General features: G+C 37.2%; 1 protein-coding gene across 8 annotated transcripts in view; it reads right to left on the reverse strand.

Moving 5' to 3' along the window:
* ZRANB3 (zinc finger RANBP2-type containing 3) overlaps window positions 1-23693 on the reverse strand; it is a 295604-nt gene that overhangs the window by 58039 nt on the left and 213872 nt on the right. For all 8 annotated transcript variants that reach the window (XM_027590261.1, XM_027590262.1, XM_027590263.1 and 5 more), the window contains 2 exons: window positions 20465-20636; window positions 19000-19116 (listed from right to left, as the gene is read on the reverse strand). In XM_027590261.1, coding sequence (XP_027446062.1) covers window positions 19000-19116; window positions 20465-20636 — 289 coding nt within the window. The remainder of the gene's footprint in view (window positions 1-18999; window positions 19117-20464; window positions 20637-23693) is intronic.

Raw genomic sequence — 23693 nt, forward strand, 5'->3', positions numbered from 1 at the left:
CTGCAACTTTTAGTCCCTTATGAATGTATCTGTAGACAGAAAATCTAGCACTTCTAATACATCTAATTTTTAACACTGAGTTTTATAAGCAGCCCATTTCACAGTAAATTGGATGGGCTATAATACCAGAAAAAGAGGGCAACCCCAATTTAATACTTTAAGCAGTACAATTTTACAAAAGAACCTGGGATCCTAAACCTTTCCATAAAGCTTTTTGGAACAAATATAATAATCATTCTATCCAATCATTCTTTGTTCCTATCTATCTATCTATCTATCTATCTATCATCTATCTCTATCTAGCTATCTATATCTATCTGTCTGTCTATCTAAGATAGATGAGAGAGAACATTCTCATAAATGACATATTCTGTAACTGAACTAATGTGACTTTGCTCCTTGGTGAGTCACAGATAGAAACTATACCAGGTGGAGTTGTCACACAAAGGAAACTTTATTTGCAGCAAATAAGGAGATCACAGGGAATAATTTCCAAAGCCATGACTCCCTGAGAAAGGGTGAATGGGTTCCTTTTATTTAGGGTTAGGACGAATATTTAGAAAGGGGAACCTTGTCATTATAAGTAGAGGTAGGCATAAGTCATGCATACACCTTAAGGAAACATGCCTATACATACATTGTATATTATGTAAATGAGGTTTGCTTTCCTCCTTGGACAGAGATTTTAGTATTATAATGACATAAAGGTAATAACTGTTGGTCATTCCATGGATCACTCCATGGTCCATCTGTGCAGGTATGAATCAGGGTTGAGCTCAAACTGGTGGTCTGGGCTGGCGGGAGCTCTCTCTCTCTGGGCAGGCATTATTGCTTGAGGGGTAGTTTTGGTTTCCATCACCAGATGCTATGCCCAATGGGTCTTTTGCCTTAGTTAAGAGATAAGCTGGAAAGAAGAGCTTAAGGAAAAATGTGGGATAAAGGTCGGTGGGTATAAGCATGTGAGCAGTAACGATCAGGTCTTGGGGTCTAGCTGGTGATTATTTTACTGGGCTTACCCAAAATTAAACAAAGTTAGAAAGTAAAGCTAATAGTATTATAGACTTTTAAAAAGTTGTTTTCATGAAAGTTGATTTCATGGAAGTTTGATCATAAAAGTCATTGATCAAAACAGCTATTCTAATTCTTTTAAAATTAAATTCAATTTTCAAAAACACTTTCAATTTCTTTCCAAACTCTGTCTTACTGGTCATGTCAATAAAGTAATCAAATTTGTACTACCATAGCATAAGCATGAATAAACCTTATTTGGGTGTTAAAAATTGTAACACTGAATATATAGAATTTTAAATTCTAAATCTTCCCCATGCTTGCACAGGGATGCTTAAAAATTACTAATAGGAAAAAGATACCACTTTAAGCCCATGGTCACTAATAAATACTAAATTTATTCAGCTATCCTACTGCAGCGATGGTCAAGTGCATGTACTCAGGAGCCAGACGGTCTGGGTTCAAATCCTGCCTCTAACATATACAATCTGAGTCCTTGAGCAAGTCACTTAAACTCTGTACTTTAATTTCTACATCTATAAAAGGGGCAAAAGGTACCTACTCCTTATGGAGTGGTAGTGACAGTTAAATGACTTAGTGCATAAAATATGCATGGAGTAGTGTTTGGCCCATGGCATGTACTGTAAAAGTGTTAGCTCTTATCATTGCTGTATTTCCCTAGCAAACTGCAAAAACAACTTCAACCTTTACTATTTTCTTCAAAATCAGAACCCATGCCTTTTGGCCCTCACACGTCCCACTGCACAGAGAAAAGAGAATTCATCATGTGAAAATTTTTACCTTTTGTTACTTTCACTCATTCTCATTTCCTTTCCTTTTGTAACACGAGAAGTATTTCTTCTTTTCTCTAAGGCAAATCTCTCCATCTGTGATTCCAAACTGAACCCTTCCTGCCACCTCAAAAACCTTACACCACTCTTCCTTCTCAAATGGATATTGCTCCATCTTTATTAAAGCCTTCCTTCATGCCACATGACCATATAGCTAACATACTATCTCTTTCTTCCTCTAAAGTGATAACATTATTGTTTTATTTGTACTTTACTATTACTGATCATCTCCTTATCAATGAACAGGAGGCAGAATGTGTCTGGTTTAGAGTCAGAGTCCCTTTCCTACACAAAAGAACTGGCACAGGACAAGGTACTGTTCAGTCTGACAACATCCCAGTCTCTGTGCAGCAGGGAATATTGTAGTGGCCTCATTACACATCACTGCATATTATAAATAGGATTCTACCTTTGCAAGATAGCAAATAGGAAATGCACTTTGTGCATAATGGAAACCTGTTTAGAGAGGTTTGCCTTCTAAAAATTTTTTAAGGCACTAAAGAATGCTGTCATCCTCAAAGTGACAGGAAATTTAAAATTATGGGTTGGTTTAATTGTTTTCATAGAAAAGATACTGGCATTTCTCTTAAAATGTTTTTTTTCTAAAAATTAGGGGTTGCAGTGTACCAGAAAACAACTGAGGGTTGGCCAAACCATACCACTTATATCTGTCTTTTTTCCCTAGAAGAGTACTATGGGGTGGGGATCCTAAATTTGTTTATTTTCGGGGCACCTGGGTGGCTAAGTCAGTTAAGTGTCTGCCTTCAGCTCAGGTCATGATCCTGGGGTCCTGGGATTGAGCCCCACATCGGACTCCTTGCTCAGTGAGGAGCCTGCTTTTCCCTCTCCCTCTGTCCCTCCCCCCCCATGCTCTCTCTCTCTCGCTCTATCTCAAATAAATAAATAAAATCTTAAAAAAAATAAGTTGTTTATTTTCACCCACTGTATCCTCAACAAATATTACAAAGCAATAAAAATAACAACAGAGAAGAAGAAAAGTAATTCTAATTATCTGGGATCCTTTACTAGTTGACTTTTTACCGGTAACACTGATTATTTTACCTTCAGCTCCTTGGTTTAGTGTCACCACTGTTAGCCTGGACTACCAGTGTGGTTACTCAACTGGATTCCCTGCCTATAGGCTTGTTCCTTCCAGTGCATTCTCCACATAGCTACAGTTCTTTTCCCAAGGCACAAATCCAATCATTTTACTCTACTCCACTATACCTAATTGCTCAGAACCCTTAAGATAAATCATAAACTATGAAATGTGACCTTGTAGGATAGGATTACTGCTCTCTGTGGTCTCCAGCCTAGTCTCAGAATTCCTCCCTGACACTTCATGCTTTAGCTATGATGACCTACTTTTGATACCCTAAGTATGCCATTTCTGGTTAATCTTTGTGAGTTTGCACAAAGTATTCATCTGCCTTGACATACACTCCATCAACGCGGTGCCCTCCTCATTTCACTCCCCTCCACTCTAGTTGTCTAAATCTTCCTTGTTCATTCCTTGGAATGTCTTTCCTGAGCTTCCAAGACTGGGCCAAGTGTCTTCTCCCAAGTGCTCCCACAACATCCTGTTTTAATTTAAATACTAAATATCCTGTGCTGTATTTGAACATTTATTTTACGGTTCTCTCCAACAGACCACAAGTTCCTTGAGAGGGAAACGCTGTACCTTGTTCACCATGCCTCCCTATCACCAGGCATGATCCTTGCTAAACAATAGGCACTCAATAAATATCTGTTGAATAAGTCCAAATAACCAAAGAAAGGAAGTCTCAATATTAGTATGCAAACAATATAGTAGCCAATTTATAAACTGTGGTATTTCAAAAGTCCATTTATAAATTGGTTTGGGAGTACTCTGAAACACATTCTCTTATAGAAACAATATTACATGCAGTCTATAACTAGCTACTTCCCAAAGTCTATTTCATCGATAACGTAGATAAACTGTATTATTTACAGTTACTATAGACCCTGACTATGGGATATTATCACTAATGTTTCTGGGGAAAATATATTAAGAATTCCAACTCGGTAATGCCATGAACTGATGATTTCTGGCTACAGACCATAAATAGAAATATACAGTTCCAGTTTACATAGGTGGTTGAAAACAAAGGTTCTAATAGGGAGGGAATGAAAAATGACTAAAATAGGAATTGGGACAGCAAGGATTGGTCTTCTGCTGCCATTAATCTTTGGGATCATATTCCAATCTTGGGACAAATGACTTTTCATCTCCTTTCTTTTCTTTCAAGGATCCTAGGAATTAGGTGTCAACTTTCTGTTGACTATTGACATTTCTCTGACATCCAGCTAGGGTTTCTCACCACAGACAAGAAATTATCTAAAAGGTCTTATAATATACTTTTTTTCCTTAAGCAAGCTTCTGCACTCAATAAGTATTATGTACTAAGAAAGCTAAGCTAAGCTAAGCAAGTAAGCAAACAAAAAAAAACCCCAGCTATTAAATCTAGGAAAAACAACAGTTGTCAAATAATTATAGCTCAACTGTGAAATGTTTAACAAAGTCATTATATTGTAAACAATGAACGCTGATCAAACCAAAAATTTTAACACGGGAAAATGGAGCAGGGAGAAATGTATTGCAAATACTTCCTTCCAATCTGTATTTTACATTTTTCATTTTCAAAACAATGTGTTTTTTATACCATACTTTAAAAAAACACCCTAAGTCTTAAAGTTTTGAGTACCATTTTTTCCCTTTTAAGTGTTTTTTGCATCCTACCTTAAAAAATGTCTCTACCCAAAGGTTGGCAATATTTTTTACGTATATATACTATTAAAAGTTTTAAAATCAGGGTGCCTGGCTGGCTCAGTTGGTAGAACATGTGACTCTTGATCTCGGGGTCATAAGTTAAAGCCTCGTGTTGCACAGAGTTTACTTTAAAAAATAGATAAAAATCTTTAAAAAATAGTTTTATAAATTATTTTTTTAAAGATTTTATTTATTTGAGGGAGAGAGAGACACAGAGAGAAAGAGCACGAGTGGGGTAAGAGGCACAGGGAGAGGGAGAAGCAGGCTCCCCACTGAGCAGGGAGCCTGATGTGGGGCTCAATCCCAGCACCCTGGGACCATGACCTGAGCTGAAGGCAGACACTTAACCTTCTGAGCCACTCAGGCACCCCATATAAATCAGCTTTTATATTTAAGTCTATAACCTACTTCAAGTTAATTTTTATGAATGGTGCAAAGTAATGGTCCAAGGTTCATTTTTACCCCCTATGGATATCCAATTGTCCAAATATTATTCCCTGAAAAGACTCATTTCCCCATTGAGTTGTTTCATCCCCTTCCCTAACATCAACTGACAATCTATGTGAAGGTCTATTTCTGGACTCTCTTCCCTGGTTCACTAATGTAAATGGCTATCCTTAGGCCAATATCACAAAGTCTTAATTACTGTAACTTTACAGTAAGTATTTATATCATGCAGTGTGAATCTTTCAACTTTGTTCAAGATTAATTTGGCTAAAGTAAGTCCTTTGTGCTGCTTCATGAATTTTACTTTCAGCTTGTTAGTTATTTTCTACCAAAGACCAGGGATTTTGATTAGCACTGCATTGAAAATATAAGTTAATTTACAAAGAAATGGCATCTTAACAATACTGAATCTTCCAATTTATGAACATGATCTATCTTGTCATTTATGTAAGTTTGCTTTATATTCTCTAGATAATGTTTTGTAGTTTTCAGTGCATATACTTTGTTGAATTTATCCCAAAGAAGGTTACATTTATTGATGTTATTGTAAATTGTATTTTTTAAATTTCAACTTCCAATTTTTTCATTGCTGGTATATAGAACTACACATAATTTTTGTATATTGAACATGAATCCTGAGATCTTGATAAATTCACTCAGTTCTAGTGGCTTGAAGTGTTCCTGGATTTTCCATGTGGACAATCATGTTGTCTCTAAATATAGACAACTACTTATTCCTTTTCAATCTGTATATCTTATATTTGTTTTTCTAGCCTTATTACACAGTTATAAGAACAATGTTGAACCAAACAGTGTTGAACAGAAGTGGTGAGAACAGACTCTCTTGTATTCCTGATTTTAAGGGAACAGCATCCTGTGTTTGAGCATAAAGTATAATGTTAATTGTTAAGTTTTTCATAAATGCCTTTTATTCGGATAATAAAGTCCCTTTCTATTCCTAGTATGCTGAGAGATAGTTTTATCATAAATGAACGTGGCAAGGAAACTGAACTCTGAGGTTGAGGATAAGGGAGTGGGCTACTGGCTGAGAATAATTGGATAGGACTGCTGGCTTGGTTCTCTACCCAAGTGAGGCTGTAGAATGGGCTCCACAGTTGTCTGGATTCTCTGGTCAGGCTGACTAGATGATCAGGTCTGGTTCAGTAATAGATGGGGTTATGAATTAATTTCCCTGCCCTTCCAGGGCAGCAGGATGGGATTGGAAGGCTCATTGTTTGGGGACCCAAATCAGGCAAGAGTATATACTGGTCAGGTGAGGCCATCAGTTTCATTGTGCCGATGAGGAAAGCCAGAGGCTGTATTCTCTGTTCAAATGCCACTATAAGCAGGGCTGTTGGGTGGGCTATGCAGATACTGTATGTTCTTGTAAGGTTTCCCGGTCCGGTAGGCTGGAGGCTATATTCTGTAAACGGGTGGGGCTACAGATTAGTTTCCCTGCCCGAGTGCAATGGGAGAAGCAGCTAAAATGGTAGTAAATCTCTTTGTTGTCTTAAACTCAAATTGACCCATAACCCATATTCTCTGCCTGAACAGGTCCCTGGCTTTGCCCTGCAAACTGTCAACTCTGCTTTCCCTACCCTCGGCTAGGATGCTTCAGGGCTACTTAGCTTCCACGTGTTCTCGCCAGTCCTAGTGGTCAGATGAGACCAGGAGTCAGAGTGGGTAGGTGTAGTTAAGTCTCACCCTTGCCTCAATTGGAAGGAGAGGGGCTGCTCCAGGCAACTCTCAATTTCTCATAAAGGTTCTCTGGGAGGGTTTGGGAACTACTGTCAGCCTTGAATATGAATTAAGGCCCCTGCCTGTGTATAGCACAGGAAACTTCATGCCTGGAACTGGCTTTGCTCAGGGGGCAAACAGCTTGGCCCACTTGCCTCTAGGCTTGAGCACTACTATGCCTCACAACTTCCAGATGTTTTCACCAGTTCCTCTGGTCAGATGTAGCCAGAACACATTCTCTACAGCAAGTGGGCGTATGACTCACCTCCTTGCCTGGGCATGGGGAAACTGGGCTGTAGGGCTGGCAAAAATCCTCATATGAGGATCTGAATCAAGCAGATCTGCACCGTGCCAAGCTCCCTGGTCAGAGTATGTCATTGACTTGGTTCTACACACGAGCAAAGTCATCCCATAGGATAATTATTGGGTGCTGCAGGTACAAACTCAGTCTGCCAAGATTTATGTGCTGCTTATTGCAATCTCCTTTCCCCTTTCTGTCACTGTCAGTTTCCCAGTGGTTGAGCCTCACAAACTCTCCTACAATCCCCATGGATAAAGATCAGAATAGTGGCTCTGGCAAAGCAACCCATGATGCCAGGTGGTGGGGTGGGGTGGGGTGGTGGTACTGGTTTTTCTCCATGGATTTTCTTTTCCTGCTGGAGGAGCCAGAGGCCCAGGGTGGGATCTCTCTGAGTGGTGCTACACTGGCCTAGGGGCATGGCAACAGGGTCAACATGTAGCCACTACTCTTACCCTAGTAATGTAGTCTGTTTTGGTTTTAGGGTGCAGGGTCATGTCTCAGTTTCACCCTTGTGTTCTAGTATTCTCCTAGGGGTATCTTCTTCCTGAATAGTTTTAGTTATTGTTCTTGTGAGGGGAAGCAAAGTCAGGAACAACCTATGCTGTCATCTTAGTGATCTATAAATTTCTTCTAATCCTGGTAATAATCTTTGTTCTGAAGTCTACATTATCTAATATTACAGTTCTACTTCAGCTTTCCTTTGATTATTGTTTGCATGGTATATCTTTGTTCATCCATTTATTTTCAACTTTCAGCCTTCATACTTAAAAAGAACTTTTTGCAGATATCATGATTTATGCAATATGATACTTCTTACCATATACTTGGTGGGTTGAGATCATTCACATTTAATGTAATTATTGATAGAACTAGATTAAAACCTAACATCTTGTTGTCTTCTGACTGACCCATCTGTTCTTTGTTCCTTTCCTTTCTTTTCTGCCTTCTTTTGGATTAACTTAGAGTGTTTTCTACATTAGGTTACCATATTATATCCACTATATGTACATTTTAAAACTTTTTATTATAAAATAATTTTAGACATATCAGCAGTTGCAAAAAATAATAGAGTTCCTGCATAACCTTAACGTAGCTTCCCTAATGATCATTTCCTACATGGCCATAGTACAATATCGTGACCAGGAAAATGACATTTGTATAATAATTATTTCTATCACTAAAATTCCATTGTTTTGAAAATGTTATAAATATGGTGTCATGATACGTGAAAACTTTTTGAGGCTGGCTTCTTTCAATCAGTGTAATGCCTTTAGATTTATCCAATTTGTCATGCTTATCAATAGTTCATTCCTCTTGAGTATTCCATTATATGGATATACTACAATTTAAGGACATCTGGATTATTTCCCAGTTTTTGGCTATTATAAATAAATTCCCATAAAGGAGTCTGTGTAAACCTAAGTTTTCATTTCTCTCAGATAAATACCCAGGACATTTAGATTTTTTATGATTACATTTCATCTTCTCTATTGGCTTATAAGCTGATTAATTTTTTTAGATTCTGTTTTTTTATTTCTAGCATTTCCATTTTACTGTCTTTAAAATATTCATATTTCTTCTGAAATTCCCACCTTTTCATGCATATTGTTTATCTTTGCTACTAGATCATATAACACTATTCATAGCTTCCTAAAAGCCCTTGTCTAATAGTTCTACAGTGTAGGTCATTTATCAATGACCATTTATCTAGGCTTTATTGATTGCTTTATCTTTTGAGAATGGATTAGTTTCTTAAAGTTTCTTTTTTGTTTATTTCATAATTTCTATTATGTGCTAGAAATTATGTGTAAAGAACAGGACAGTCTGAGATAATTGATATTTACACACCCAGAAATGGGCTTTTTTTTTTTTTTTTGGGTCAGGATGACAGTGTGGGAAGGAGACAATCTAGTCAATACTGAGTTTTATTTAGGTTCCCTTGTATTTAGATTCTCTTTTTGTTACATTTACCTTTAGTACACTACAAACTTTGAACTCCCCCAGCAACAGAATACTTCTACCTTGTGATAATGTATGCCATGGGTTTTTTTCTAAGTATTCCAGTGGCATTCTCAGCTTCCAGTAGTTCCTGCATGCCTGCCCTATACACAGTGTTTCTCTCCCCCAGGGGTAGACTTATCTTGATGGTTTCTCCATGTCAAGCTCTGGGCAGGGCATATCTTCAGTCTCTAGAACCAATTCAATGTAAGGCAGGCCTCTTGATCCAGCTAAGACTTAAAGGTGGCACTTTCCTGGAGTTTCTGCCTCTCTCCCTGACACCACACTATGTCTGTGGATAGTCCTAGGCAGGACAGAGTTTCATGCCTCTCCTCCAGCATTGATGGATCTTTGTCTTATAACAGTCCAAGGTCCTAATTTCATTAGGGTTTTCTTCCTAGCCTGCAGGGCAGACAGCTTTTGTTATGAATCAGCACCCAGGAGCAATTTCACTTAGTATGAGAAAAGGTTCTGGAAGTAGATAGGGTATTGTGCTTGTGCTCCACTAACAGGGTTGCTCTATGATCTTCTAGGCAGCACCTGGTAGACGCCAAAGGAAATAAAGCTTGTGAGTGAGTGTGGACTTACTGTGTTAAGATACCCTGTTATTCTGAACAGTCTTGATAGCCCGTGCTCAGTCTTTATAACTTTCTTAAAATTTTAGCCATTTTTTGGGGTCCACTTTTATGGTAACCACCCTCATCCTAACCTTGCTCTACCAGGTAAAAAATTTTCATATGTTTCATTTCTCCTCTCAACAAATTCAATAAAAGAAGAAAATTTTCTGAACCTAAAAAAGGGTTAAAACTTAAAGATAGCATCATTATTAACAGGGAAAGGCTGAAAGCTTTCCCTCTAAGAATGGCAGCAAGGCAAAGTTGCTCAAACCTATCACTTCTATTCAAAATTATATTTGCATTCCTTCACTGTGCTAGGCAATAAAAATAAATAAAAGATATACAGACTACATGCATAAAGTGTTCTTATGTGCAGACAAAAAGATGTGTTATATAGAAAATCCCCCCAAATTTACAAAAAACCCATAAAAATTAATAAGTGAGTTCAGTAAGGTCAAAGGATAAAAAATCAATAAACAAAAATAGACAATAATTCTATATTTAGCAATAAAAATTAGAAATTTAAATTTAAGAAATATTTATAGGATATTTGTCCAAGATGGTGGAGGAGTAGGAGACCTTAGTTTTGTCTGGTCCCTGGAATTCAGCTAGATAGCTATCAAGTCATTCTGAACACCTGTGAACTCAACTGGAGATCTAAAAAAACCTCCTGCAATTCTACAAATAGAAAAGTAACCACTTTCGGCAAGGTAGGAGGTGCAGAGAAGTGAATCTGAGGCAATATAATGGAAGAAAAACCATGGAGGGAGGGAGCCTCTGTAAGCTTGCTACCACAAAGTGATATAGCAGCGGAGCACAAAATTGGAACTTTTAGAAGTCTGCTCCCGTGAGGGACATCCCTACCTGAAAGGTGCTCAGGTGGCAAAGCAAGGCAGAATCCTAGGTGGGACAGTGTGGTTTCAGGATCCCCAGCGTCACAGAAAGAAGAGGGGTGCCTGAACGCGGCAGAGTTCCCAGGCATCGGACGGGGAAGTCGGTGCAATCAGCGAGCCCAGGAGTGGGTTTTCAGATCAGTGTTGCCATAAGCCACAAACCGAGGCACAGTTGGGCGACTGGCCTAGCAAGCAGCAGAACAGGGGCAAGACTCACCCATCTCCCCTCCCCTCCCCCCACCCCCACTGGAGGAGTGGCATGGATGTGCACTGCAGGAGTCTGCAAAGTTTGGAGACTGGAAGGGGGTCATATGCCTGAGACAGAAATGGTCTGTCACAGGCTGGGTGAGTGCGGATGGAGATGAGGGAGACAGGAGTGATTGACTGCTATTCCGTGAGGGCACACTAAGGAGTGGGAGGGTGGAAGGTTTTGGCTCAGGGGCTGGAGATTGGGAGGCCACCATTTTCACTCCATCCTCTAAAGAAGCGTGGAAAGCCTTCAGGGAACAAAAGCCACATAGAGCAATCTGCAGCCACTTACACTTAGCCCAGTCCACTAGTAAGGACGGTCAATCTCTGCCTGGGCAAAGACACCTGATAATCAGCGCAACAGGCCCCACCCCGAGATCAGCAAGAACATCCAGCTAAGACCAAGTTTACCAATCACACAGAACTGCAAAACTCCAGCACTAGGGGAAAACTGTATATAGAATTCATGTTTTTTTCCCTCATGATTCTTTAGTCTTTCAATTTTAATTTTGTTCCTTTTCAACCAATTTCTTATTTTATCAACACCTTTTTTAAAGTATTTTTTAATTTTCACTTTTACAGTTATATCCTATCCTTTCATTGTATTTAATTTTATTTTTGTATGTATATAAGCTTCTCTTTCTTTACAATTTTGGGATGTAGTTTCTTTTAAAAAACAGAATAAAATACATCTAGGATATAATGTATTGCTCTGTTCTCTTCACCTGTCTTTTTATATTTTCCTTTTGTTTTTGACTTTGTAATTTTCATTTTTACTCTTACATTCTATCCTTTCACTGCACTTAATTATACTTTTGTGCATATATAAGTTTTTCTTTCTTTACAATTTTGGGATCTAGTTTTCTAGCAAACAGACCAAAATACACACAGGATCCAGTGTATTGCTCTGTTTTGTTCAGAGTGGCTCAGTTGGTTAAGCAACTGCCTTCGGCTCAGGTCATGATCCTGGAGTCCCGGGATCGAGTCCCGCATCAGGCTCCCTGCTCAGCAGGGAGTCTGCTTCTCCCTCTGACCATCCCCCTCTCATGCTCTCTCTCTCTATCTCATTCTCTCTCTCAAATAAATAAATAAATAAATAAATAAATCTTTAAAAAAAAGAAAAGAAAAAAGCATAGAAGACACTAGAGAATCCCTTTCTAGAGAAATAAAAGAACTAAAAACTAATCTAGTTGAAATTAAAATGGCTATTAATGAGATGCAATTAAAGATGGAGGCTCTAAACGCTAGGATAAATGAGGCAGAAGAGAGAATTAGTGATATAGAAGACAAAATGATGGAGAATAAGGAAGTTGAGTAAAAGACAGATAAACAACTACTGGATCACGAGGGGGAGAATCTGAGAGATCAGCGATACCATAAAGTGAAACAATATTAGAATAATTGGGATCCCAGAAGAAGAGAAAAGAGAGAGAGGGGCAGAGGGCACATTGGAGAAAATTACAGTGGAGAACATACCTAATCTGGGTAAGGAAACAGGCATTCAAGTACAGGAGGCACAGAGAATGTCCCTCAAAATCAATAAAAATAGGTCAACACTAGACATCTAAGAGTGAAGCTTGCAAATTTCAGAGACAAAGAGAAAATCCTGAAAGCAGCTTGGGACAAGAGGTCCCTAACCTAAAAGGGTAGAAACATTAGACTGGCAGCAGACCTATCCACAGAGACCTGGCAGGCCAGAAAGGAATGGCATGATATATTCAGGGTGCTAAATGAGAAAAATATGCAGCCAAGAATACTTTATCCATCAAGGCTGTCATTCAAAATAGAAGGAGAAATAAAATGTTTACAGGACAAACAGAAACTAAAAGAATTTGTGATCACTAAACCAGTCCTGCAAGAAATATTAAAGGGGATCCTTTAAGCGAAGAGAGAGCCCAAAAGTAGCACAGACCAGAAAGGAACAAAGACAATCTACAGAAACAGGGACTTACAGGTAATACAGTGGCACTAAATTCATATCTTCCAATAGTTACTCTGAATGTAAATGGCCTAAATTCTCCAACCAAAACACACAGGGTATCAGATAGCATAAAAAAGCAAGACCCATTCACATGCTGTCTGCAAGAGACTCCTTTAGACCCAAAGACATCTCCAGATTGAAAGTCAGGGTAGTAGAAAACTGTTTATCATGCTAATGGACACCAAAAGAGAGCTGGGGTGGCAATCCTTATATCAGGTAAATTAGATTTTAAACTAAAGACTGTAATAGATGAGGAAGGACACTATATCGTAACTAAAGGGTCTATCCAACAAGACGATCTAACAATTATAAATATTTATGCCCCTAATATGGGAGCAACAAATTATATAAACCAATTAATAACAAAATTAAAGAAACACATTGATAGCAATACAATAATAGTAGGGGGCTTTAACACCCCACTTACAGCAATCAACAGATCATCTAAGCAAAAGATCAACAAGGAAACAAGGCTTTAACTGACACACTAGCCCAGATGGACTTCACAGATATATTCAGAACATTCCATCCCGAAGCAACAGAATACACATTCTTCTCAAGTGCACATGGAATATTCTCCAGAACAGATCACAAAAGATTGGGATCATTTCCTGCATAATTTCAGACAACAATGCTTTGAAACTGGAACTCAATCACAAGAGGAAAGTCGGAAAGAACTAAAATACATGGAGGCTAAAGAGCATCCTACTAAAGAATGAATGGGTCAACCAGGAAATTAAAGAAGAATTAAAAAAATTCATGGAAACAAATGAAAATGAAAACACAACTGTTCAAAATCTTTGGGATGCAGCAAAGATAGTCCTAAGAGGGAAGTATATAGCGATACAAGCCTTTCTCAAGAAACAAGAAAGGTCTCAGATACACAACCTAAACCTACACCTAAAGGAGCTGGAGAAAGAACAGCAAATAAGGCCTAAACCCAGCAGGAGAAGAAAAATAATAAAGATTAGAGCAGAAATCAATGAAAAAGAAACCAAAAGAACAGTAGAACAGATCAACGAAACTGGAGCTAGTTCTTTGAAAGAATAAGATCGATAACCCCTGGCCAGACTTACCAAAAAGAAAAGAGAAAGGACCAAAATTAACATGAAAATTAATATGAATGAAAGAGGCGAGATCACAACCAACACTTTAGAAATACAAACAATTATATGAACATAGTATGAGCAACTATATGCTAACAAATTAGGAAATCTGGAAGAAATGGATGTATTCCTAGAAACATATAAACAACCAGAACTTAAAGAAGAGGAAGAAGAAAACTTGAACAGACCCATAACCATCACGGAAATTGAAGCAGTAATCAAAAATCTCCCAAAAAACAAGAGTCCAGGGCTCGATGGCTTCCCAGGTGAATTCTACCAAACATTTAAAGAAGAGTTAATACCTATTCTTCTGAACCTGTTTCAAAAAATAGAAATGGAAGGCAAATTTCCAAACTCTTTTGGCAAGACCAGCATTACTTTGATTCAAAACCAAAGACCCCACCAAAAAGGAGAATTACAGACCAACATCCCCGATGAACATGGATGTAAAAATTCTCACCAAAATACTAGCCAATAGGATCCAACAGTACATTAAAAGGACCATTCACCACAACCAAGTGGGATTTATTCCTGGGCTGCAAGGGTGGTTCAAAATCTGCAAATCAATGTGATACACTATATTAATAAAAGAAAGGAAAAGAATCATATGATCCTCTCAATAAATGCAGAAAAAGCATTTGACAAAGTACAGCCTCCTTTCTTGATTAAAACTCTTCAGAGTGTAGGGATAGAGGGAACATACCTAAAAGCCATCTACAAAAAGCCCACAGCAAATACCATTCTCAATGGGAAAAAACTGAGAGCTTTTCCCCTAAGGTCAGGAACATGGCAGGGATGTCCACTATCACGACTGTTGTTCAACACAGTACTAGAAGTCCTAGCCTCAGCAATCAGACAACAAAAAGAAATAAAAGGCATCCAAACTGGCAAAGAAGAAGTCAAACTCTCACTTTTCACAGATGACATGAAACTCTATGTGGAAAACCCAAAAGACTCCACCCCAAAACTGCCAGAACTCATACAGGAATTCAGTAAAGTGGCAGGATATAAAATCAATGCACAGAAATCAGGTGCTTTTCTATACACTAACAATTAGAAGAAAGAGAAATTAAGGAGTCGATCCCATTTACAACTACACCCAAAACCATAAGATACCTAGGAAAAACCTAACCAAAGAGGCAAAGGATCTGTACTCAGAAAACTATAGAACACTCATGAAAGAAACTGAGGAAGACACAAAGAAATGGAAAAACCTTCCATGCTCATGGATTGGAAGAACAAATACTGTGAAAATGTCTATGCAACCTAGAGCCATCTATATGTTCAGTGAGATCCCTATCAAAATACCATCAGCTCTTTTCACAGAGCTGTAACAAATAATCCTAAAATTTGTACGGAACCACAAAAGACCCCAAATAGCCAAAGGAATGTTGAAAAAGAAAACAAAACTGATGGCATCTCAATGCTGGACTTCAAGCTCTATTACAAAGCTGTAATCATCAAGACAGTATGGTAATGGCACAAAAACAGATACATAGATCAATGGAACAGAATAGAGAACCCAGAAATGAACCCTCAACTCTATGGTCAACTAATCTTCAACAAAGCAGGAAAAAATATCCAATCGGAAAAAGACAGTCTCTTCAACAAATGGTGTTAGGAAAACTGGACAGGCACAAGCACAAGAATGAAACTGGACCATTTCTTTAAACCATACACAAAAATAGACTCAAAATGGATGAAAGACCTAACTGTGAGAAAGGAATCCATCAAAATCCTAGAGGAGAACATAGGCAGCATACCACCTCACACAAGTGGGAATGGCTAAAATGAACAACTCAGGAAATGACAGATGTTGGTAAGGATGTGGAGAAAAGGGAACCCTCTTACACAGTTGGTGGAAATGCAAGTGGAAAAGTAGCCACTTTGGAAAACAGTATGGAGGTTCCTCAAAAAGTTGAAAACAGAGATGCCCTACAATCCAGCAATGCCCTACTAGGAATTTACCCCAAAGATACAAATGTAGTGATTTGAAAGGCACCTGCACCCCAGTGTTTATAGCAGCAATGTCCACAATAGCCAAACTATAGAAAGTGCCCAGATGTCCATCGACAGATGAATGGATAAAGAAGATGTGGTACATGTATACAATGGAATACTACTTAGCCACTAAAAAACATGAAATCTTGCCATTTGCAACGATGTGGATGTAACTAGAGGGTATTATGCTAAGTGAAATAAGTCAATCATAGAAAGACAATTATCATATGATCTCACTCATATATGGAATTTAAGAAACAAAACAGAGGATCATAGGGGAAGGGAGGGAAAAATAAAACAAGACAAAATCAGAGAGGGAGACAAACCATAAAAGACTCTTAATCATAGGAAATAAACTGAGGGTTGCTGGAGGGGAGGGGTGTGGGGGGATGGGTAACTGGGAGATGAACATTAAGGAGGGCATGTGATATAATGAGCACTGGGTATTATATAAGACTGATGAATCACTGAACTCTAACTCTGAAACTAATAATACAGTATATGTTAATTAACTGAATTTAAATAGAAAAAGAAATATTTACAAGTGCATAAAAATATATGAAATGACTAGAGCAAATCTAGCAAAATGTATTCAATGAAACTAGAAAACATGGCTGGGAGAAATGAAAGAAGACATTCCTACCATGGATCAGGAAATTCAATACTATTAAGAAGTCAATTCTTCCAAATGAATTTATAGATTCAACACAATTCCAATCAAAAGTGTACATACTTAAGAAGCTAATTATAAACCACATAAGGAAAAGCAAAGGACCTACAATAGACAGAAATAAAGTAGGAGTGAATACCATGTGATTTCAAGCTTTATTAGAAAGGTACTGTAACCAGATACTTTAGAATTCTGTCAAATGAGATGTAATGGTCAGTGGAACAGACCAGAGTTCAGAAAAAGATCCATACATATATAACCAAATGATTTTTTATGAAGGTGCTAAGGTGAATCAATGAGAGAAAAATGGTTTCCAATGACTGTCAATTGAAAATTGAAAATCCATAAGCAAAACAAATAATCAAACAAAACCTACTCAAACCAAAACAAAATAACTAAATCTCTATCCTTGGCTTTGTATCACATAAAAAAATTAACTCAAAATAGTTCTTGACTTACCTATATAACCTAAGGATATAGCACTTTTAGAAGAAAACACAGTAGAAGATCTTTGGGAACTTGGAATAAGCAAAAATTAATTAGGACTCAATAGCAGAAAACATGAAAGAAAAAATAAAAACTGGACTGTTCCAAAATTCAAGCCTTCTGTTCTTTTAAAGACAATGTCAAGAAAATAAAATGGAATATATAGACTCGAAAGAAATATTTGGAAAAGACCTATATGTTAGAGGACTTGTTTCTAAAATATATAAAGAGCTCTGGGGTGCCTGATTGGCTATCAGTTGAGCACCTGATTCTTGATTTCAGCTCAGGTCATGATTTCAGAGTCGTGGGATCAAGCTCCATGTTGGGCTCCATGCTCAGTGGGGAGTCTGCTTGAGATTCTCTCTCCCACTACTTTTGCCCCTTCCACTACCCCCCCACTCTCTTTCTTGCTAAAATAAATAAATCTTAAAAAAAAACCTCTTATAATCCAATATAAATATGGCCTCCCCAGACTATATATATACATATATATATATATATAAAACAGATATATGATGTCTATTATGGATATAGACACATGAAAATATGCTATCATTAGACATTAGGAGAAGGCAAATTAAAATGACAATGAGATACCAGTACATACCCTGGAAAACAGCTAAAATTAAAAAGACTGACAATACCAAGTGCTGACAAAGATGCAGAACCACTGGAACACTCATACGTTGCTACTAAGAATGCAAAATGGTACAGTACTTGAAAAACAATTTGGCAGCTTTTTATAAAATTTAATCTGTGTCTCCAATATGACCCAATAGTCCCATTCCCAGTTATTTACTCAAGGGAAATGAAAATCTGTCCATACAAAGACCTGTACATGAATGATTCTAATAGTTTTACTGATAATGGCCCAAATTGATAAGATCCCAAATGGCCATTAACTGGTGGAGGGAAAAAAGTTGTTATATATTCATACACTGGAACATTACTCAGATATAAAAATGGAGAAACTAATGACATATGCAAAACATGGATCAATATTCAAAAGCTTTATGGTAAATGAAAGAAGCCAGACACGCAAGAGTACATACCCTATGATTCTGTTTTTGCAACATTCAGGAAAATGTAAAACTACAGTTATAGAAAGTAGATCTGTGACTGCTGAGTGCAGAGGGCAGGTGTATCAGGAAACTTTTTGGGCAAATGGAAATATTCTTTACCTTGATTGTACTGATGATTTACTCTATGTATTTGTCAAACCTCATCAAGCTAAGTATTTTAAAAGGACAAATTTCACTGAATGTGAATTATACCTCAATATACCTCACTTAAAAAATTATCTTATATAAAAAAATTTCAGAATTGAAAGAAGTAACACTCATTAGCATGTCTAAGTTCTACCATGCTAGTAAAAACAAGAACGTGTGATGAATCTACTTTATATTCACACTGAGATTTAAAAACTCTAATACCTCTAATTTTCACTTTTACACAAAAAGAATATGAACACATCTATCTCTGTAGGGAACTAGAAACATAATACCAATTAAAAAGGATTGACTTAAATAAAAAACATTATTTGTAGCAATTATGTAGCAAAAACCACGGAAAAATCTGATGACAAAGATGAATATATGTATGTCCTTTAAATGAGAACGTGTAAAGCATATTATATTCCCTCATCAAAGTGTACCCATATTTTGGAAAAGATCAATATATGGACAGATATAATGGTGTCCATTATACCGTTGTTTACTTTGAATATGTCTGAATTTTTCAATATCAAAGAATTAAATGGCAAAGACATGTTACAGTATGCAAACAAGCTGCTTAAATAAAAGCATTAAAATACATCAAATAATTTGTATCAAGAGAAACATATGCTGTCCCAGCAATGAGTACCTTGGCAATAGCAGTTTGTTTAAACATGCGGGTAATCAACCCCATGACAGTCTCGGTGGCACCTGAATTTGGAGCTCTCATTAATTTTTCCCACGCTTCAAAGCTGGTATTCAATTCCTATGTGGGAGAAAATAACAATGCTTAGAAATATGACATAAAGAACAGAAGAACAAGGGCGCTGGGTGGCTCAGATTAAACATCTGACTCTTGATTTCGGCTCAGGTCATGATCTCAGGGTTATGAGATACAGCTCCAAGTCAGGCTTGGCACTCAGTGGTAAGTCAGCTTGGGATTCTTTCCCTCTACTTTTACCTGCCCCTCTGCTCCTCCCCCACTTCGTGCTATCTCTCCACTAACTAAATAAATTAAATCTTAAAAAAAAAGAACAGAACAATTAATGCAATATTTTGTCCTACTTGTTTTCTTTTTTCTTTGTAAAGATATGAAAACAAATTCCCAAGGATACCAATGTGTTCACTTAAAAACATCAATATGGAGATAGGTCAGTCACATGTTCACACCAAAGACAGAAACCAATGAAAAGCTGTGGGTGAAAGCCAAGCCTTTTGCTAACGTCATAAATCAAACAATTAGAGCTTTCCCTTAAGAAAAAACATTTTGTAAAGTAAAAATAAAAACTTGCATACATAAGAAAGGAAACAGTGAAAATGTGTATGATAGCAAAGTACTTTCATAACAAGATATGATTTCATTTAAATAAGCATGAGGAATATTTGCTAAATAAAAATATAATATAATCATATACTGACACTTTTATTTTTCTTTCTAATGCTAAAATGGTGGATAAAGAAAATCAAATTATTCCTATTTTACCAATAACATATTGCCAATGTTTATAAAATGTCTCCTCAATCTTTCAAGATAAAACAATGAAATAGTCTTTGTCAACAAAGTCCTGTCCAGATTTAAAGAAATTTCAGAGAAAATATAAGCACTGTACTCCCTAAAAGTATATGTAGATAAGGATTAGGTAAAATACAATTTGACTTTCTAATATATAGACCTTCACCTCTTCCAACATGATCATAGAGTTTTCAGATCTCAAGAAGAAGGCTATATCCAAGTTATTCTAGAAGATAGCTCATACTTGAAAAAAATCCTAGAGCAAGAAACACAACTTCGCATCCTAATTATTGGGCTTTACACCCTACAGATACTTAGAATTCTTAATACTAAATCTTCGTTGCAGTTGAAGTGCTTTTATTCTATATTGAGCAGAAGTATTTTTTTTTTAAATCAGTAGGATACTGAATCTTTTCACATTTGATGACTAAAGTTAAATTCTTCCTGTTCTCTTCTTGAAATGATACAAAGCCAATCCATATGTTCTATTAATTAATCCTATTTTAAGAAAACAGACTTTGCCTTCTATGAAAAATCAGTATGTGCAATCTTTCATTAAAATGACTTAAAGTAAGACTTTGAATCAAACAAGCATTCTCACCTTGGCAGCTGCTGATGGAAGATCAAAGGGAATACGCTGTCTGACTTTAGGGGGCAGCTGGGTTAAAACATCAGTCTTCAATCTTCTGATCATTATGTCACTTAATAGCTGATGAAGTTCATTCAAATTTGATGCCCCTCTACAATCCCACTGAGGCCTTTTACCAAAAAATCTGTTAATATGAAGAAAAACCATGTAGCAAAGCTGAATGTTAGGAATGAAAAAAATCCAGTGTTTTCCTTTTAATGATAAGGAGCCATCATACTGTTTTTACTGTTACTTCTGAATGCAAATCAGTTTCCAAAAACTCAGCCTGAGAAAGAGTAATGAGTAAGATTACAAATTACTCTCAGCCATAGAAAATGTTAATTGTCTAACATACTGTTTACAATGAGTTAATGCAAGGTTAGAATGAACTGGTAACTCTAAGTACCATTGGCATTTTGGGTGGTCTCAGAAATGGCAATGTGCTTAGCAGATCTAGCCCCAACTAGGCACTAACTGCCAGGACACCAGCTAGTCTACATAATAGCCAAACTACCTAAAATATTTGCCATATCCTCTAAGAGGAGCTATCTCCCACTGAGCTGTTAAGCATAGCAGATTCATCAGTTGGTGACCACTTGGCCTTTGAAAACACTGGACAGACAGTAAAGGAATTAAAAAAAAAAAAAAGGACAGAAACCCACTATGAAAGAGAGAATGGGAAAGAAAACATAGGATAAAAAAGTTCAACAAATGTTTAGAAGTCAATGCTGACAGATAAGTGATAGCTGACTTGGCAAAAGAAAAGAAGCCACAATGTAAAATGCTTGCAAAAGTGAATATGTCCTCTAGACCTCTGAGAAGTTTGGGAGTTCGAAGCACCAAGCACTGATGGCAGGTATAAAGACAAGGGTTGGAACCTACTGGCCTACTAACATCCCCCTAACATTGTGACAACCCAAAAACTACTCACAAAATTCCCAGTCATCTTCTAGGGGCCCATACTATTGAAGCTAGCTGGTGGAGAATAATTAACAGGAAAACTCTTATTGGGTTGTAACATGATTACTGATATTAATAATTAAATGACTATCCATTTTAATGGGATTTGTGTGGTATCAGCATAATAGTGTCAATTTGAGAATTTGAAACTTGTTAACTAATTTTTTAAATTAAACATATTTTGATAACAAACACACAAGAATAGTACAGACAACATTAAAAACATGCACTTGGGGGCACCTGGGTGGCTCAGTCAGTTAATGGTCTGCTTTCAGCTCAGGCCATGATCCCAGGGTCCTGGGATTGACCCTCATATTGGGCTCCCTGCTCAGTGGGGAGTCTGCTTCTCTCTCTCTCTCTGCCTTTCCCCCTCCAGCTTGTGCTCTCTCTGTCAGTCTCAAATAAATAAATAAAATCTTAAAAAAAACAACAACATGCACTTGCATGTAGAATCAATTAGAAAAGTTGAGTGAACAGATCCAACTACTGTATGATAAAATGATAGACACTACTCAGTTGTGATCAAAAATAAATTCAATTCTTGTTTAAAAAAAAGCTAAGTGCTGGCATTGTAAAAAAAGATTTACTAGATTTATTTATATTTGCCATAAATTATATTACGGAGTTGACTTCCTTTAATGTTTTATGTCACCATATTAATATTAAAAATTCACACACTAATGAAAATGGAAAAAATAACTTGCCAATACTCAATTATGTCACCATTTTGTCCATTCACAATCATATACTTAGGTTCATTTTGACCTTATGGTAAAAAAAAAAAAAATCTAATGTTCAGAACTACCAATGATGGGAAAAAGAGATTGGATCTTTTGTTTTTTTGCGAATGAAATGTTTACAATTAAAATGAATTATTTAGCACACTCTCCAACTATGCAATACATTCTGCAGCAATACAACATGCTAGGTGCAAGCCTCTGGAACAATTGTTCTACACAGATGTCTTCAAACATGTCAACTACACAGGCTGCACTGGCCTCCTCCAGAGCACCAATATTTGTGCTCTGAAAGGGCATGTCTGTTTAGAAGTCAGAGCAATCTAATTTCAGATGCCACTGTACTTGTAATAGACTTGTGACAAAAAGGTTATTTCACTCCTCCAGGAGAGGATGAACTACTGAGAGAAGCTTTTCTAGCCAGTTGCCTCCTGGGTGCTTTACCACTGATTGATTGCAAGTCCTATGCTTGGTATGAGCCATGGTTTAGAGAAATCCTTTCTCCCAACATCCTTCTCTTTAGGCTGGAGTCAGACTGCAGGTTGTAATGACTCTAAAGAATACTGGCAGGGGACACCTGGGTGGCTCAGTTGGTTGGGTGTCTGCCTTCAGCTCGGGTCATGATCCCAGAGTCCTGGGATCAAGTCCCGCATCAGGCCCCTTGCTCAGTGGGGAGCCTGCTTCTCCCTCTGACTGTCCCTTCCCCTGCTTGTGCTCTCTCTCTCTAACTGAGAAATAAAATCTTAAAAAAACTAAAAAAAAAAAAAAAGTACTGGCAGGACAATATGCTGTTGAATCTCCTGCTTCAAGTTTGGGGTGCAAAGGGGAAATGAGATGGGGAGGGTAGGCTAAAAGAAATGCCACCTATAAATGTCTGGTCCCTTCCTGATAAATTTGATGATAACTATATATACTTTTGGGGTAGCCTATTCTTTTATTTAAGCAGCTTTGTTGAGATGTAATTCATAAGCCATATAATTCACACACTTAAATTATACAATTCAACGGTTTCTCATATACTCTCAGATATGTGCAACCATCACCACAGTAAATGTTAGAACGTTTTCAACATCTCAAGAAGGAACCCCATAATCTTTAGCTATCACTCCCTTAATCACTGTCCTGCCTCCCAGCCCCAAGCAACCATTAATCTATTTTCTATCTCAAAAGATTTCCCTAAACTTTCATATACACAGACTCATATGATAGAGAGATAGTCTTTTGTGACTATCTCTTCTGACTTTTCTTCTTTCATAGTGTTTTCAAGGTTCATCCATGCTGCAGCATGTATTCATTCTTTTTTAAGGCCAAATAATAGTCCATTGTATGGAGAAACCACTATTATTTATTCATTTATCTGTTGACAGACATTTTTGGTTGTTTCCAACTTTTGGCTTTTACAAATAAACTGCTGAAAACATTCATGTACAAGTTTTTGTTTGGACATTTTTTTTTTCATTTCTCTTGGGTATATACTTAGGTGTTGAATAGCAGAGTCATATGGT

The sequence above is a fragment of the Zalophus californianus genome, chromosome 3, assembly GCF_009762305.2.
Source record: "Zalophus californianus isolate mZalCal1 chromosome 3, mZalCal1.pri.v2, whole genome shotgun sequence".
In the NCBI taxonomy this organism is placed as follows: Eukaryota; Metazoa; Chordata; class Mammalia; order Carnivora; family Otariidae; genus Zalophus; species Zalophus californianus.